Source organism: Eublepharis macularius, chromosome 4 (assembly GCF_028583425.1).
Source record: "Eublepharis macularius isolate TG4126 chromosome 4, MPM_Emac_v1.0, whole genome shotgun sequence".
NCBI classification, from domain to species: domain Eukaryota; kingdom Metazoa; phylum Chordata; class Lepidosauria; order Squamata; family Eublepharidae; genus Eublepharis; species Eublepharis macularius.
The window spans coordinates 65,493,803-65,512,554 of NC_072793.1; the positions used below are offsets into that span (position 1 = coordinate 65,493,803).

At 38.0% G+C, this 18,752-nt stretch overlaps 1 protein-coding gene across 2 annotated transcripts in view; it reads right to left on the minus strand.

Annotated features, from left to right (window-relative positions):
* Positions 1-425: 425 nt before the first annotated feature.
* The window catches only part of RBM27 (RNA binding motif protein 27), a 52,122-nt gene continuing 33,795 nt past the window's right edge, over positions 426-18,752 (minus strand). For both annotated transcript variants that reach the window (XM_054977039.1, XM_054977038.1), the window contains exons 15-21: positions 11,619-11,693; positions 11,333-11,497; positions 9,695-9,799; positions 9,119-9,310; positions 4,813-4,899; positions 4,192-4,302; positions 426-3,737 (exon numbers count right to left, since the gene is read on the minus strand). In XM_054977039.1, the coding sequence (XP_054833014.1) occupies positions 3,651-3,737; positions 4,192-4,302; positions 4,813-4,899; positions 9,119-9,310; positions 9,695-9,799; positions 11,333-11,497; positions 11,619-11,693 (822 nt within the window). In that variant the 3' untranslated portion in view covers positions 426-3,650. The remainder of the gene's footprint in view (positions 3,738-4,191; positions 4,303-4,812; positions 4,900-9,118; positions 9,311-9,694; positions 9,800-11,332; positions 11,498-11,618; positions 11,694-18,752) is intronic.

Sequence of the window (18,752 nt, forward strand, 5' to 3'; positions counted from 1 at the left end):
CTAATGGAGCAAACCTTGATTTTCAAAATGAATTTCATTGGCAAGGATCTTTTTGGTACCTAATAACTCTGGTGGCAGTGCGGAAGGGGTTGCAGCTATATAAGAATTTTCCTTATGTACTCTAGAGGGCTGCTCCCATAAGACTTCCAAACTACAAGGGGGAAATTGCAATAAGCAAAGTTCCCGGGAAATAATCTGGAGCATACATGGCCATTTAGAACAAAGTCTTGATGATCTATTTCTAGAGAGATACCCAACTCCTAAGCATGTGGTGATTATTGGAGAACTAATCTCCTTCTAATTGCCATGTTTTCAATGCCTACGTTTTCTCTCTCACACACACAGAATACAAGACTGTATAAGCATTCATGCAAATACACATCCCAAAAGAAACAAAGCGATACAGCACTTTTTGTGGAAATTTTTTTTTGGAATGGTTATTGAATTTTCCAAATTTTAATTTAAATTGTTTATGCCTTTTTTGTTTAATTTTGAACCATTCCATATTCTCTCTTTATTGCAAAAAGACAACATGCATCTTAGAAATTCAGGTTGTAATCAATAAAACAAACATTACATGTATGAATTTAAATGTATAAACAGTTAGAAATTCAACAATATCTCCTAATATACTATTACACGTTCACAATTTTGTAAAAACTATAATACAAGTTTACTATACATTGAGAGGAATTTAACATTCCTTTTCACATGATTTTGTTAAAAACCATTGAGCATCTCCATCATATGTGGCCATATATTTTCAAAGCAGTTTTCAGATGTTTTTATATGTTCCAGAACTTATAAAAGAGAAAAAACCAAAATATTTCACACCAGTTAAATTGACATCTTATATAGCAGTAATATGTGTAAGTTTTAGAGGGTAATTCACTGACCAATTTACACTGTTGCATTCTTCCCATTTTCGATCAGCGTATTCGCTCTTAAGTGGTCAGTAAGGCATAATTCTAGCATAGTAATATTTTAGACTGACTTACAGTTCTGAAGTTACTTGGAAGATATATTTGGTATTAATTATGCTAAATCCATTATAGCTTGTGAAGGTGGAAATATTTTCACAGCCAACTGAAAATAGTGTTACCCAAAGTGACCTATCTAAAACATACAAATGATGTTTAGTACTACTAAGTTCTAATACAGGGAGATCCATAGCTATGTCAAAATGAAGGTCACTTTGAACTAGTTTTCACCTTCTCCTCTGTATTAACTGAGTTACCACTCTGCTGCCCATCACTTACATTCTCAGTAACACAATAGTATGCTTTCAATACATGAGTTCAAGTGCACAACTCATTTTTGTGCTTCTGGGCCAAGAAATCACATTTAAGATGTCACTAGAGGATTTATGGAAGCCAATGTATCCTTAAAAAACCACCTCATTAAACACCCTCCCCCTTCAGATCCTGTATTTCATACACAACTAAAAAAGCCAACACTTATGAGCAAGGGCATTTGTCCTCTTTTTGAACAGTGTGTTAACAAAATTTTAAAACCATATGAAAAGGAATCCCATCCGGTCTGTGTCAAAAGCTACTGAAATTTTTCTTATAGCTTCACTCGCTTCTTGTAGTCTTCTGGATACAAAAATACAAGAAATCTTATGGAAATCTAGATGCTGGTAGTTTTCGTACACAAAAAGCAAAATATTTACAAAATTATACAGCTTTAAGAAAAACCCTGTACAAAATATATATATAGAAATCCTTTGTTCCCTCTATAGTTTGTTTAAACTGTCCAGACTCAAGCATTTTGATGCAATGGGGCATTTCAAACCATAAGCTGAGCCACAGACATTCCAAAGATTTTATAAGTGGCAGGAGAAGAGCAAGGCTTTGTATATTGGATGTGCAACAATCGTGCTTTTTTTTTTTTAAACTTCATTCACTGAGATTCAACATTAGTAGGAATGTAGCAATCTAGAAAACAAATGCCTTCATTTGAAGGGAAAAACGTCTTAAATTCCTTTCCAAATGTCACTAGAATCTAAATTGATACTGGTTTGGCTTTTACAGACCACCACAAGAATACAGAAACCAAATTGAGAGGAAGAACAGGGGGGAAAAAAAGCCTGACTTCATGTAAAAAGTCATATCCATACCTAGTCAATTTAAAACTTCCGGTACTTAACAGTAAATCAAGTACTAGTTGTTATTATATTTGAAAAAAACTTCTGAAGGATGAAATTAATATTTTTTTCTGATTTGCTTGCAGTTATGTTTGAGTTAATACAGTAATGTTTGCTCTGCTCCTTCAACATTCAGAATACAACTGGCATTACATGCCTCCTTATATGACAATGCTATTGTGTATGGAGTACCAAACAGAAGCACTAAGAATGAAAGGAAAAGACCCACTGGGTAGAGCATTTAGTTTTCACAGCAACAGAAGAGGTATGAAAATCTAGTGTCCTGGTAACTCAAAGCATATTAACCCACTCTCTACCAGAATCAGCACAATTTACTATTTGGTGCTTTAAAAAAAAAGATAAAACCAAATACACACAAAAGGCATCTAATTTACTCAGCATCCAATTTGTTTGTCTTCTCAACAGTAATTTTAACATTCAGTTTAAGAAATTACTCTGTGAAGAGTACAGCATTATATCACTCAAGTACTTGTTTAGACTGTATTTTCTTTGAACAAGGCTTGGCCTTTGTGGGCTAGAGACAATAACTTCCTTGGAATACTGCACAGATTTGGACTAAAAATTAAAAATAACGAATTCAATCATAAGAGTTGGCAGAATGATTTCTAATGTCTTGGGGGACATAAAAAAGTCTAAACACATTTTCCAATACTGGCAGAGGATACTCTTCACCAAAAACTGTCATCTCTGTTCACTTCAATGCGATTTATGCAGGATGTCTACTCATGTTCCACCAAAGCGAATGTGGAATTCACAGAAGCAGTGGCAGGTCAACTGAACCCTAAATTAATCAAAGACTGAGTTAATTTTGAGAATTAGATTGAGAAGAACTGAAATATTGTGATAGGATTAGCTATCATCAGTGCTCACAATGACTAGCTGGAATCCAACATAGTAGACTTGGGCTGGGCAGCCTTGTACTATAATTCCACCAGACAGCAGATTTCAGATAGAACGTAGGGGAACTAATCTCTTCCCCAATCACATTATATGCAATTCTCGATGGTTTATGAACACAGTGAAATTGACATAAGTGAAACTGACATAAAGCTAAATAGTGTCTCACCAAATGAAGGAACTTGGTTGAATTATTAGATCAAGGCAATGCTTACATATAAATGAATTTCACCCATCTCTCTCATTTGAGACTCTGCATTACTAAATAAAACCCGTAAAGGTAATTGATAATAAAATAATCCATATTTTAAAAACCAAATGGAACAAGTTGGGCATGAAACATTAAAGATGAAATGTATCAGAGTTTCACAACCATCTTTATAGTTCTGTATAAGCTTTGGGCCTTTGGCTGATCTAATGTCATGGCTATTTCTCTGCCAAGTTCATATATTAAACTCACACTTGCTCTACTGTTTATAAGGAAAAACAAAACAAAAACAGATTTTTGGCTCATTCACTTCCTTTAAATAATTTTTAAAAGTTTTAGTTTGAACAGTTCTAAAACTATATGATTCAATTTCAAGTTTCATCTTCTCCAAGAACGAGATTCATCTTCATCTTCATCATCGTCATCATCATCTTCAGGCAAAAATAAATCTGACGGTTCTGTCTCCTGGATAAAGTCAAAAGAAAAATGACACTATCATAAGATAAAACTGGCAAAAAGCAAAATTTTGGTCTAAACCAACATTCCCAGTATATTTTAACATAGCTGAAGTTGTTTTAAATAGGTATCTTAGGAACACATTACACAGTACACACAAAAAATGATGAGCACATGGTAAACAGGCATGATCAATGCTGCGAAGCAATCACACCTGTCCGTCATCTAATCAGTACTGTGAAGCTGCTGAACACAAGCAGCACTGATTGCTTCTAGAGTAAATAACAACCCTGCTACATCAGACCAACGTTAAACATTAAACTAGAGCTGTATTTTCTAGGAATCCTACCAACTTTATTTAGTGCCAAAATATAGAGAACTGAATCAGTCTACAATCTTTCTTAAATGTGTGCAGTGTAGTCCAGAAGCAATGACAAACTACTCCAGAAAATTATTCCAGTACCTCTTCCTTAGGTTCCTCCTCCTCTGCTTCAGCAGACACAGAAGGTACCTTGGGTTTGTGCCATGATATCTGAAGCTGTCGGTCTTTAAACTTCAATCCTTGGTTGGCAGCCTAAAAGTAGGATATTGGAGAAATTCATAGCTATGAACATAACAGGGCAAGGTTATCAGTAACTATAGGCTGTATGAGCACCAGAAGGAGCTTGAATTAACATTCTTCTTCACCAGAAGACATTATAACAATTGTCACCTCTACACTCTACTTTTTCTCTGAATTATTGAGTGCTTGGTTACTGATTTGCTGAATTACAAACTGGAATCAGTTTTGAAACAGTGATACAACTCAGATACAAGATGTTTGAAAAATCCTTGTATTGAAGCCAAACTGGAAAACTACTTATGCAAACCATGCAGCATCCAATAACATCTATTAACTGATAGTAACATAACCACTTTCCAGTATGATGAACATTTGTTCAAATATTAAGCAAGCACCACCTCTTCAGAATTAGAGCAATATTAACTTGCTAGTCCTGCCTGCTCAGAGCAAATGAGGTTATGCCATTATGCAAGACACCTTCCACCAATGGAACATGTAGACTATTTATATCATCTTACTTACAATTTCAGCTTCAGAGCGGGATTTAAATGTCAGAACAACACTTAAAGGAGAGTCTTCCTCATGAAGGCCTTCGATATCTCCAAATTTCTATAAGACACATACATCAAATGAGTGTTTTACAATGCAGCATGCTATTATTTATTAATTATTCATGTTATTTATAGAGGAAACACTTCTGAAACAAAACATTAATAATTTGACATGAAAAGATGTAGAGACTACCTAGTAGGAGCATATCTACATCAGATGGTACCCTGTAGTACGGTCTACAGGCTCCATCCCTTTACCAAAGCATCTCTCTGAACCAACTCCTTACAGCAGAACCCTATACCATAATATAATATGCCATAATAAAAGGTAACACATTTGATTCGGTTTCATTTTCCCGGCCATGTCGGACGCTCCTCTCCGCAGGTCCGGGAGGAAGCGCCCGAGCAGCCTGACCGGGTGGTTGACCTGTGAGGGTTAACCCCCAGGACTCCCAGTGAGGGGGTCAGGGTCCGGAGCGCTGCGGGAAGAGCCCCCTGAAGTCGATGCAGGGGGTAAATTGCCCGTCTGCTCCTACGGAGGCCGGCAGACTTGCGCAGCACATCGCGTGCTGCTGGGCCATGGAGAACGGCAACAAGCAGAATTAAGGTGAAAACCTGTAAGTAAGCGAATCCCTTCTGTCATTCCAAGCGTATGCGAAGGATTGGTGGGAGTTGAAGCTCAGAAGGTTCGGATATCTTCCCCTTCATTGAGTTTTGGAACTTAGTTGGCGGACTCCCCCCCCCCCTAAGATGGCGACAAAAAAGCAGAGCCCTGCTGTGGGCAAATCTGTTTCGGCTGCTTTGCAGGGGAAAGGAGAGTCTCTTGAAGAGGTGGTTAAACGGCCGGTCGTTGAAGCTACGAAGCCCTTTGTTGATAAGCTAAATGAAATCGGTCAAAGGGTTGGCTCAGTTGAGAAAGAAGTGAAAACCATTAAAGACGTAGCATCTGGGGCAGAGCAGTCTGCTCGGGAAAACGCAGTACCATGAAAGCAACAAACAAAGAAGTAAAGCTTTTGGAGAATCAATTGAAAGGGTTACAAGTGGATCATGCTCAGACGGTATTGCGTCTTCAGAATGTGAAGGAGGAGGAAAGTGAAAACTTAAAGGATTTGGTGTCGGAACTTTTGGCGTCATCCGCAAAGGCAACTAAAGAAGAGTTAAAAAGCGATATTCTGGAAGTCCGCCGGACATCTTCAAAATATGCAACGAAGCGTCAGCTGCCTCGCGAGATTATTATTGATGTTTCATCTAAGAAGACTCGGGACACCATCTTATATAATTCGTACAATGTGGACTTGGACTTTCTGGGTAACAAGGTTAAGATATTGAAGGACGTTCCATTTTTAGCTCGGAAAAGAAGATTCAAATATAAAAGGTTTACAGCTCTTCTGAGGAAGCGTGAAATAAAATACAAATGGTTATTTCCGGAAGGCATCTGGTTCAGTTATAAAGACCAAGCCTACAAGATAACATCAGAAGTACAGCTGAGGGACTTTGTGTTTAATCATCAAGAGTTCCAGCAAGGAGAGCATTTAGAATCTGAAGGGAATGGGGAGGAGTGAGTGAGCGCAGCTACTGTAGCTGTTCAGAGAGAGCTGCGACCGAGACGCGGGGGGGGGGGGGGGAGACCTGATCCTGACTGTAGTTCGTATTTTATAAGATCTACCAATCTAAGAGCATATTAGAAAGTTTAACTTTAAATAATTGTATTATGAAGGGAATGCAATACATGTAGATGTAGTGTGTCTGTTTTTATATGTTGTTTCTTCCCTTTCCCGTGTTCCCTTTTTCCCTTTTTTGTAGTTTTTGATGTTAGTAATTAAAAATAAAAAAATTATTAAAAAAAAAAAGGTAACACATTTCACTGAAGACTTTGATGAAAAACAATGTGCAAATACTTGATGAGCGAAAAAATGTCACAATAGTACTGTATTAGTAAAAGCTTTATCCTAGAAGTTTAGAGAATGTTTGGATTTTCAACAGAAAATTAATTTATATATTAAGCATAGCATCACAATGTTAATTCCAGAAATATTCAGTGGCTTCCTAGATACTTGTCCATTAAGAAGATATTCTTATTTTAAAACAAAAGACCAATTTGTACAGTGAACCAAAACGGTAGTCATCAAGTAACACGTTTATAACATCGCAGCTTTCCTCTATAAGCTTGTCATTCAATCTGTGACATGGCTGCAGCTGAACATTGCTGCCGTTTGACTGGACCATAAAACATCTAAGACTGTATTGTTATATCATATGGCTTCACAGGACTGTGTGGAAACTACCCTATCAGTTCTCATTGAACTCCCAAATTGTTTTGTATGTTTCCAGGGTTAAAGAGCTGTTTGCAAGGTTGGTGTAAGAGTTGCTTAAAGGGAAACTGTGTCTATATTCATGTGCTATGCTGAACATTCCAAGTACTGAAAGAACAGTTAGAGTTCAGTGCAGGCAGGTGTTCCGGGGGAAACTAAGAATCTGGCATCCCTATTCAGAATTCTGGCCCTTAACATATGGTATATGTTTGCAAGTGCTCATGCACATGTTAAATGAGTATTGCTGCCAAACTGGAACACAGAAAGACAGGCTTAAAAACTTCACTGGACCAAGTCACAGCAGTGAGAACGCCACAATCATCACTTAAGAAAATATTCAGTTATGGAAGCATGCTTCTATAGTTTGGCAAGGTATCAGAAGACCAGAGACAAGAAAAGGTGTCTACACTAGAATTTGAGAGACTCAGGTGGGAAGATCTTTGATTCTGCTATAAACTGTTAAGTACAGTTAGAGCAGAAGTGACAGTAACGCATTTAGAAACATTTGCATTGCTTCCCGGAAGCGATCTATTCTTTGGATTACTGCTGCTGCCTGCTTGGATGGAGCGACATAGAAACTGCTGCCTGACTGCTTGGAGGACCACCCAAGGAACTTCTGCTTAGTTTGAGAGTTGTAGACTTGCTTTCCCCATGTATTTTTGGCCTGGCCTGTTTTGCTTGTTTGAGTGACACTGGTTCTGTTGGGCTTGCTTCACTTTGGTTCTATTGAGATTCTCATGTTTGACACTGGTTCTGCTGGGATTTTCTGGCTTGGACTTGGTTCTGTTGTGCTTTGTTGTTCAGCTTACATTGGGACTGGCCAGGAGTTGCCACTGTGTGTTTGATCAAGGTTTCTTTGCCTTCAAAAGCCTTGGAATCCCCCCATAGAAAACAAAAGAGATTAGCTGGGGGCACCTTGTTCAGGGGCCTACAGAACTGGACCCTCTTCTTGAAACTTGGGTGCTCTGTAGTAGACAAGGAACATGTACCCTGTGATTTTAGGGACCTATCTGGAGCCAAATAAAAATCCAGATTTGAACAATAAATTGGTATTTTTGGACCCTAATATCCGGGATACCAAATATATGGTTTTCTAGATACTCGGATCTGAATAATATCCATTTTCTTTTGTGCACAAACCTAGCTGGTATTGAAATACGGTCCTGCAGCACTGAGTCTTTCAAAGTCTCCCCTACTTTGGGATACTTTCATTGAGTCAATGCAGAAAACGAAATCTACAATATTTGTTTATAAATCTTTGATGCCTGTTGATAAATATGCTATACAAAGACTCAAGGATGAATGAAGTAAGGAGTTAGATTGCCCAATTTTGCCAAAGCAATAGGGTATGGCCTTAGGCTTTATACCTGTTACTTCTATGGCTTTTAAGTTAAGACTTATTCAGCAAAAAATTATGTTTAGGGTATATTGGATACCCCAGCACCTTTTTAGTAAAGGATTCAGTACACTCTCTAACTGCTGGCATAATTTACTGGACTTGTCTCTTAACCATATGCTTTGGATGCATCCAGTTAAGTCTTTTGGGGAGGAAGTCATTACTCATTAATTCTGTATAAGAAGATTCATTGACTTCTGAAGATGTTTATGTACTTCTGAATTATTTGCCTGTTTCCTGAAGCCTAACTGATGGTCAATAAAAACGGACCCTTTGTGCCCTTATAGTAGCCAAAAGACTAACATAATGGCACTGCAAAGACAAATGCCACCCTCATGTAATTCAACAAATTGAGGACCTTACAACTTTATCAACATTTGAAAGTATAGCATGCTGATGACAACTGCATATAGATTTATTTTTAAATATTTAGAGACTTTTATAGAAGCTTACACGTAGACTTCTCACCACTGTTTTTGTTGCTGCTTATTTGGCCATTGTATAAATTTGTTAATTAAAAAAAAAGAAACTAGAAAGATTAAATATTAGTCACAAAATTGTTTACTTACTGAGAAATGCTGCAGCAACTCATCTTTTTCCTCTTCTACAAAACCCCCGATAGTTAGTGCTTTGGGACGATGATCTACCACCATATGATTCACTGTACCTCTCCCTCTTCCTCCACGACCTCGTCCTCGTCCTCTACTTTGAGCAGACATTCCTTTTCCACAACCAACAGGCAAGATTCCTAAACGGGCAGCCTATAGAACAAAGGAATGGTCTTCAGCTTTTGCTGACATTGTGTTTTATAGTATGCATTACACATAATGAGCTTGTACCTTTGATATTCGTGAGGGGAGCAGAAGTTCTGACATACATCTTGCAAATTTGGACTTCCCTGTTTCCCCTTTCAGCTGCAGCTTGCTGAGAGGCCTCCCCCACCATTTCATTCCTGATTGTCAGAGGACCTTCACGAACAACTTATGGGATAAGCAGGGGTCCACAGTGGGTGGGTGGGCGGATGCGTGTGAGCGAAAACTGGTGGAACACCCACCCCCCCGGTAATGCCTGTCTGCGACTGGAAACAAACCACAGGAGGCTAGATAATATTATTATAAATAGAGTAGATAAATTTGCAAATTTACCTCCACCTGTAACTGGTTGAGCTTTTTTCTTAACTCTGTTGTATCTTCTCCTGAAGATAGTCTTTTGTGATAGTCTAGTTCTGCATCCAAAAGTTCCTTTTGTGCCTTGAAATGGGAGAAAAGGTTAAAGAAAATATATTTGATTTTGTTTTTTCTTTCTTTCATTAGAGGTTTTGAAATACGTCCTTTTGGGATTAATTCGTCACCCCTAGTCTACCCGAACACTCAGCATGCAAAGAAGCAAAAGAAGAAAGTGACACCACACTAATTTCACAGCACTGATGCCAACTATAGACACTAACTATAGACAATGGTGATTCAGACCACACATAACTCCTGGAGATGCCCCGCGAAACCACACATTCTTGTTAGAAAGCCAAGAACCCCAGCTTTCAATTTTTAAGGAATTTAAAAGAAATTCATAGATGCAGGAACACATTTGAATAAAATGACAAAATATGCTAAATGTAGGAAATAAGGTAGACAGTATTGGTAGATTTTTTAAAAAAGCTCAATTTCACTGGGTTTTCAAAAAATCTATTCACTTTTATGAGTAACTATTTCAGAACATCTTGTTTAATAAGCATAACAAGCGGATCAATATAAGTTGCTAGCTACTATTTTAATGGAAATGAAACACTAAAAATATGCAGGTCTACTTTCTGGAGCGTGACAGAATTCCACCAGAGTCCAGCGCTCTGATGTAGGGCTAGGATTCTCTGGTCAGCAGATTAAAATGATAATTCCTGGTCTGAGACTACTATACTACCAATGCACAAAAACTGTATTAGGTGGATGAATTAGAAACATAATGGAAGTTAATTAACATTTATAAAGTTCATTATTTTTTATGGATAAATCTGCCCCACCATTTAATTTTAAACATTTCTATCCCACCTTTCTCTGCAGTGGACTCAAGGCAGTTAAACCAAACCACTGGGTATCTGCATTTTGAAATTCACATATGAAATGTAGTTTTAATGTATTTTTGCAAGTGAAAAGAGTTCTGAATGGATAAATATGCGATTTATGTTTAGCTTGTTATCCTATAGGACGTTTTATATCTTCAAACTTGGAACCTATCATTTTGGATTTAAACCAAGAAGATGCACTGTACTCTGCACTACCTGGGTGGTTCACATGAGCCATCAGTAAAAGGAAACATCTATCTTCAGGTCCAGATAGTTAATTTTTTTCAAAAATGTGACAAATTATTTTGCTACTGATTTCACTTCACATCTACATTGTATGGGTTACTGCTGAGTGGCCAAGCAAAAGGCACTGGGAGATGTGGAAGCTTGTTGCACTTCCCTCCCCGCCAGCAGTCTTTTCTAACCCCAGGAAAGCCCATTTCCACACGGGGCTGATGTGAGGAGGATGACGGGGATAACAACTGTCCCTCTTCCCTCAACAGAGCGGGATTTGCAGAAAAGGGAGCGATTCCTCCCTACCGCCCTTCATCCTGCCCAAAGCTCCATGCAGGGCCCATGTGAATGAGAAATCCTTAAAATCAGGTGTACTGTGTGGTTTATGTGGGGCAGCAAATAGCCATACTTCTTCCATTGATGACTTCACAGGATATAACCCAGTATCTTCCTTAATTAAGTTTATTAGAGTTGCTGCATTAACAGGACTGACCTCAGTTTTAGACTTAGGTTTTGATGTTGTAGAAGTTGCAGATGAAGTTTTTAATTCATCTTTCAACTGAGATATTTTTCCTGTTAGCTCTTTCAGTGTCTTCATGATCTCTGCTCTCTCCTCTGGTTTCATGGCTTTATTCTTTTCTAGCTTTGATATCAGCATCTATGTAAATGAAAATACGAAGACCACAGTAGATTAAGGTAAGTTCATCTAAGGAACTCATAAAATGCTACGTACCTACTAGAAAAACACTCTACATTAATGGGATAAAATCCAGGCCTACCTTTTGACATTCTATTTGCTTTTCCAGCATTTCTTGCTTTTTCTTTCTCATGTCTTGCTGCAGCTTCATTGCCTCCTAACAAAGAAGAAAATGCTTTCAGTGATATAAATAAGCATGCCCTAATTATTGTAACTAGAAAACTAATTTAACAGTTGGTTTCTCTTAGCTGATACTGTAAACATTATCAATTTAAAAACATATCAAATGTAAAATTACTGTTTAGTGGAGAACTTTCAATCAAGTACAGTACTTTCAATCAAGTCAGCAATAATGTATATTATTGAGCTGAGACTCAGGTCTCAGCTGAAATGCTATATCCCTCCCATGTCCTGTTAAACCATTATTAAATAAATACTTTTGACATCTAGGCTCACAACCAACTCAACAAGGTCTTTACTACCTCTCACCAACCCATAATCAGAGAAGTAACAAAATAGTATAAAAGTATCATTGGATCACTGCTGTATTCACAAAAAAATTCAGATGTGAACTGCTGAAGAGCCCCATATGCAAAGTTCAGCTATTTTCTGAAGAAAAAGGTAATTCAACATGATCAAACCAATTGTATTCTTGAAGATATTTCATATGGCAGAAGACTCATTAAAGAACTAACATTTTTCATATTAACTCTGCGAGAAAAGAAACTGGCAATATACTGAATATGGATTTTGAACACTATGCAAACTAGATTTCAATAAATGGTATATTCCAACAATAGGTGGCACCAGTGCATCATAATAGGCTGGATTCTTATATCTCCAGTGGGAGGTGCCGGCAAATTTCTTTCCCCTTCCCCTTCCTCACCAGTTCACGGCAGAAAGATAATAACAGAGAGTTGGAGGACCTCCATGGGATGCTTTACTGAGGAGGAAAGTGGGCCCAAACTTCTCTTTTGCCTCCTCCATCAGCAGTCTTTTTTTTTTTTTTGAAAAATTTTTATTGGGTTAGAATCCATTATTTCCACATTTACATTCAATTTTCCCCAATTTTTTCTCTAACCCCCTCCCTTTCCCCCCCCCCTTTTTGTTGACTTCCAACAGCTTTCCAACCCTTTGTCCCCTTTCCCTTACTTTTATTAGCTTCCTCTATCTAAAACAAATATATATTCTCCATTATTCTAAGCAGTACATCCTTAACTATTTTTAACATTATATGCCCAAACTGTAAGCCTTTGTTTCCATCTTAGATAAACAATTTATCCCAATTTTTCAATTTCAGGTATTTCTATATATCATAAACCATATAGATCATACATTCGTTTATATCAAACAATTTGACTTATTCTCTATATATATTACTCATTCTATCTTTTTATAATAGTTCTATATATCTCTCCTCACGTAGTCAATCAATTTGACCCATCTATATCTTCAGACATTCAGTTTGGTACAAAACTTGTCAGAAAAAAAGAAAATATTGTTAGTTAATCGCTCCTTATATTTAGTCCTTATAATTAATTATTTTCTCTATGTTCTGTTTGTTAACCTATATATATCTATAAATATGTCAATCTATTAATCTGACTGCTTATTAATTCACATTTATCTCTTCTCCCCCCGGTAAAGTCTCCCCCCTCTACTTCAATACTTCAGTAGTTCTCAAACTGCCACAGTTTTCCTCCCACCTCCCATTTCTTCTCCAGGTATTGTTTCAGCTTCTCCCAGTCTGTGTTGAACTGCCCTGAGTCCAGATCTCTCAATTTTCTTGTCATCTTGTCCATTTCAGCCATATACAGCAATTTGTAAGTCCAATCTTCAATAGTTGGCACTTCTTGTACTTTCCATTTTTGCGCATACAAAAGTCTAGCTGCTGCTGTCATATAAAATATCAACGTCCTGTGTTGGGCTGGAATTCCCTCCATTCCCAAGTTCAGTAGCAGGAGTTCTGGGTTCTTATTAATTTGAAATTGTAAAATTTCACTCATTTCTCTTATTATTTCCCCCCAGTACTGCCTGGCTACCTCACACGACCACCACATATGATAGAGGGAGCCCTCATGCTTCTTACATTTCCAGCATTTATTAGAAGTATTCAAATTCCCTAGCGCAATCTTCTTTGGTGTCATGTACCAACGATAGATCATTTTATAAATGTTCTCTTTGATATTAATACATGTCGTTGTCTTCATTGTAGTTTTCCACAAGTATTCCCATGCCTCCATTGTTATTTCTTTATTAAAGTTTATAGCCCATTTCACCATTTGTGTTTTAACTATCTCATCCTCGGTATACCACTTCAACAGTACTTGGTATACCTTGGATATTCTTTTCTTATCTTCTTTAAGAAGGGTCTGCTCTAGTTCCGAATTCTCTATTCGTATACCTCCCTTTACAGAGTCCGAATTATATAAGTCTCTGATCTGTCTATACTGGAACCAATCGTAGTTAGGTGATAGTTCCTCTTGTGTCTTTATTCTAAGTTTGGATGCTTCAGTTTTAGTTATTTCTTTATACGTTAAACATTGTTGTTCATTATCAACAGCTCTCGGGTCTATCACCTCATATGGAACCACCCACAAAGGGGTTCCTTCTTGTAGATAAATTCTGTACTTCTTCCAGATTATGTATAGACTTCTCCGAACAAAGTGATGCAGGAACATCGAGTTGACCTTTACTTTGTCATGCCATAAATATGCGTGCCATCCAAATATTTTTTTATATCCCTCTAGGGCTAATAGTTTCTTGTTCTTTAATGTCATCCATTCTTTCAACCAAACTAGGCAGATTGCATCATGATAAAGTCTCAGATTGGGCAGTTGCATTCCGCCTCTTTCCTTTGCATCTTGTAAAACTTTCACTTTCACTCGAGGCTTCTTGCCTGCCCAAACAAAATCTGATATTTTCCTCTGCCATTTTTCAAATTGTTTGGAGTCTCTGATGATTGGTATTGTCTGTAGCAAAAACATTACTCTTGGTAACACATTCATCTTAACTGCTGCAATCCTGCCCAACCATGACAAATTCAATCTATTCCATTTAATCAAGTCTCTCTCTATCTGAGTCCATAGTTTTTCATAATTGTTTTTGAATAGATCTATGTTCTTTGCAGTTAATTCGACTCCCAAATATTTCACTTTACTTGTTACTTCACAATCCGTTGTTTCCATTAACAATTGTTGTTTCTGCTTAGTCATATTTTTGCATAATATCTTTGACTTCTTTTTGTTAATGAAGAAACCTGCCAAGTCTCCAAACTCCTTGATCTTATCTATCACTCTTGGCATGTTCTCCAATGGGTCCTCTACAATTAACATTATGTCATCCGCAAATGCTCTGACCTTGTATGAATAGTCCTTTATTTTTATTCCACGAATTTCATCATCTTGACGTATTTGTATCATCAGAATCTCCAATACTAAAATGAACAACAATGGAGATAACGGGCAACCTTGTCTTGTTCCTTTACTTATCGTCAATTTCTTAGTCAATTCATCATTCACCACAATTGCTGCAGTCTGGTCTCTATAAATTTCCTTAATTGCTCTGATGAATCTTTCTCCCAATTGTAGCTTTTCCATAGTGGCAAACATAAAGTCCCAGTTTAAATTGTCAAACGCTTTTTCAGCGTCAACAAAGAAGAAACCAACCTCTTTGTCACAACGCTTGTCATAATATTCAATAGCATTGATCACTGTCCTTAAGTTGTCTCTTATTTGTCTGTCTGGCAAAAAGCCTGCTTGTTCCTCCTCTATGACTTCCGAGAGCCACCCCTTCAATCTCTCCGCCAATATCTTCGCAAAAATTTTATAGTCATTGTTGAGTAGCGATATAGGTCTATAATTTTTCACATTAGTCAGGTCTTGGCCCTCTTTTGGGATCAATGATATATTCGCTTCACTCCAAGTTTCTGGAATCCTTTGATCCCTTAAAACCCCATTCATCACCTCTTTTAGGAATGGTGCCAGTTCATTAGCCATTGTCTTATAGAATTTAGCCGTAAGTCCATCTGGCCCTGGCGCCTTTCCTAGATTTGCAGATTGTATTGCCTTACTTATTTCCTCATCAGTTACTTCACTATTCAACTTATTTCTCCAAGCTTCCGAGATTTCTGGAAGTTTGGTTTTCTCCAAATATGACGCTATTGATTCTTTGTTTACTTCTTTTTTATTATACAGCTTAGCGTAAAATTTATAAAAGGCTCTACTAATGGTAGCCTGCTCCAAATACGTTTTGTTGTCTTCGCAAATTTTATTTATTATCTTCTTTTCCCTTTTCTTCTTCAATTGCCATGCCAGGTACTTCCCAGGTTTATTAGCACCCTCAAACGCTTTTTGATTCAGTCTTTTGAGATTCCACTCCAATTCTTTATTGCTCATTGCTGTTAGCTGTTCTTGAAGTATTTTAATTTCCTGGTATACCTTCTTTTTCCCTGGTCTCTTTTTTAGCTGTATTTCTTTGGCTTTTATTTTCTCCTCAATCTCTTGTCTTTTCTCCTCTTTCTTCTTTCTTGCTCTACCATTTAAGTCCATTAGTATGCCCCTTACAACCGCCTTGTAAGCATCCCAAACTTTATTGGTTGGTACTTCTTTATTCACGTTGTATTGTATAAAAAACTTTGTCTCTCTTCTCAGTATTTCCATATTCTCTCTTTCCTGTAACAAGTCCTCATTTATTCTCCATGCTTTCCTTTTTCTCTTTTTTCCAAATTTCCACATAATTGGGTTGTGATCTGAGCCTACCATAGGCATTATTTCTACCTCCTTAGTCCATAATGCTAAGTCTTTTGAGGCCCAGATCATATCAATTCTTGATAATGTAGAATGCCTTGCAGAATAAAAAGTAAACTGTCTGCTTTTAGGATATTCTCTCCTCCATACATCTTCAAGAGTCTCTTGTTGAATCAACTCAAAAAAAAGCTTTGGTAATAGTCCTCTTTTCTTTTGTGCCGTTGTAGTCTTTTTGTCTAGTTCCAAGTCTGTCACTCCATTGAAGTCTCCAGCAAGAATTATCTGGTCGTATGCAAGATCGTCTAAATGCTTCCTTAAATCCTCAAAGAAGCTTTCTTTTGCACCGTTAGGTGCATAAAGTCCGACTACCAACACTCTCTTTAAATTCCAAATACATTCCACTGCTACAAATCTAGCTTCCACATCTCTCATAACAAATTTTGGCTGTAGCTCCTCTTTTATGTACAACACCACTCCTCTTTTTTTCTTGTTGGAGGCCGCTACATATTCTTTGCCCAATTTTCCAGATTTTAAATATTTTACATCCTGCTTTCTGATATGGGTCTCTTGCAAACAAACAATGTCACATTTTTGTTTTAGTAGCCAGTGAAAAGTATTTTTCCTCTTATTCGGTGAGTTTAGTCCATTTACATTCCAAGATAATACTTTACACTCCATACTCATAATCTTGTTGGTAAGTCTTTTTCATTGTCCTTAATAAATCGCTCCATCTCTCGCTCAGATCTGATGCGTTTTTTGGCCCCTCCAAACTCAAAGGACACTCCTTCCGGTAACTCCCATCTGTACCTGATTTTCATGTCCTTCAAAATCTGAATTAGCACTTTATATTTTTTCCGGTCCAGTAACACTGATCTGGGCAGTTCCTTCATTATAATAATCGTCTTGCCATCAATCTCCAATGGATCTTGAAACTGTTTTGTCACAATCCTCTCTTTCATATTTCGTGTTGTAAACTGCACAATCACATCTCTTGGTAGTTTCCTCTGGGTTGCTATTCTCGAATTCACACGGTATGCCACATCTAGGATAGCCACAACTTCCTCCTCCTCCTTCCCCAGGTACTCAGCCAACACCTCAGTCATCTGTTCTTGCGCTGACTTTCCTTCCACTTCTGGCAAGCCACGAAAACGTAGCTGCTTCTCCATATGTTTAGTTTCTGCAACTGACATTCTCCCCTTCACCAATCTCATCTCTGTTTGTTGCGTGTCTGCTAAATTCTCCATCGCGTCTTCTACTGTTTTAACTCTCTGCTGCGTTCCTTGTAATTCACTTCGTATTGTTTCCATACCTTTTTTCACTTCTGACAGCTCCGATTTTACTGTCTGTGTAACCTCTTTAACCTCTTTTATCAGCTCCAATTTCGTGTCCTTAAGTTCTTTAATCATATCTAAAAGTTTTTTGTCCAGGTTTTTATCCAGGTTTTCTATTGCCGATTGCCACTCTTTTTTTGACATCGTGGGGCTTGCTTTAGCTCGCTCCCACGAATCCGCTCTCTTCCTTAACTCCGTGGCGTAAAATTTAACGTTTTTCTATTTTAAATGTCCCGGTCTTCTTATAGAAATTAAATTTTAAAGAGTCCAAAATGTCGGGCGTCTTTTCTCTATGGTTTCTCTATGATTTTGTAATCCAAGATGGCCTACTTCCTCTTCCGCTGAAGCCGCGACCCTTCCCCTTTCAAAAATGGCGATTCCCTACTTCCTGCCCTCCAGCAAGGGCCGCTTCTCTCCAGCCACTCTATTGTTATTACGCACTTCCTGTCTCCCGTCTTCCCACAGCAGATCTCGCGATGGTGTCTTTTTCTCACAGCTCCAAAGCCACAGGTATTCAAAACAATAGTCCCATTTCTTTAATAACTTCTTTAAACTTAGTCTCTTTTTAAATTCGATTCCTGCCGAGTCTTCCCCTCCTTTTCACTAGTCTGTTGCAGTTTAAAAATCTACTTTTTTTCCTCTCTGTTTTTATCAATCTGTCCCGTCTCAGAAGATAATGATCTTTACCTTCTCTTCACTTTTCTTGGGTTGTAATCGCTGTTTCGATTTTAAGTTCTCCTCTCAGCTTCTTCCCCCAATCGATGCTTGGGTATGTAGGTCTTATGCCAGCCGAATTGGCCCCAAAACTGCCGCAGAGATTATAGCCGACCCGTCGCAAGGTGGGACCTCAAGGATCGGGGGGAGACTCGTTGTGAAGAGCCCCCCCTCGTCCGAGATCTAGCTCACCCTAGGGTCTTGAGCGTTCTTTGCCTGCTCCCCGCCTGAGAGCAGTCGGCCGCGGGCTATTTTCACCCCGCCGGCCGGTTAAAACGGCAGTCCGGTCAGCTCCGCAAGTGGAGCTGCGTTAGACCTCCATGGATCCCAAACAGGAAGTCCTCCTCCATCAGCAGTCTTGAAGCAGCACTGGCAGAACAGTGATTTTACTTTTTTTCCGGCTTCTAACTGTAGCTACCCATA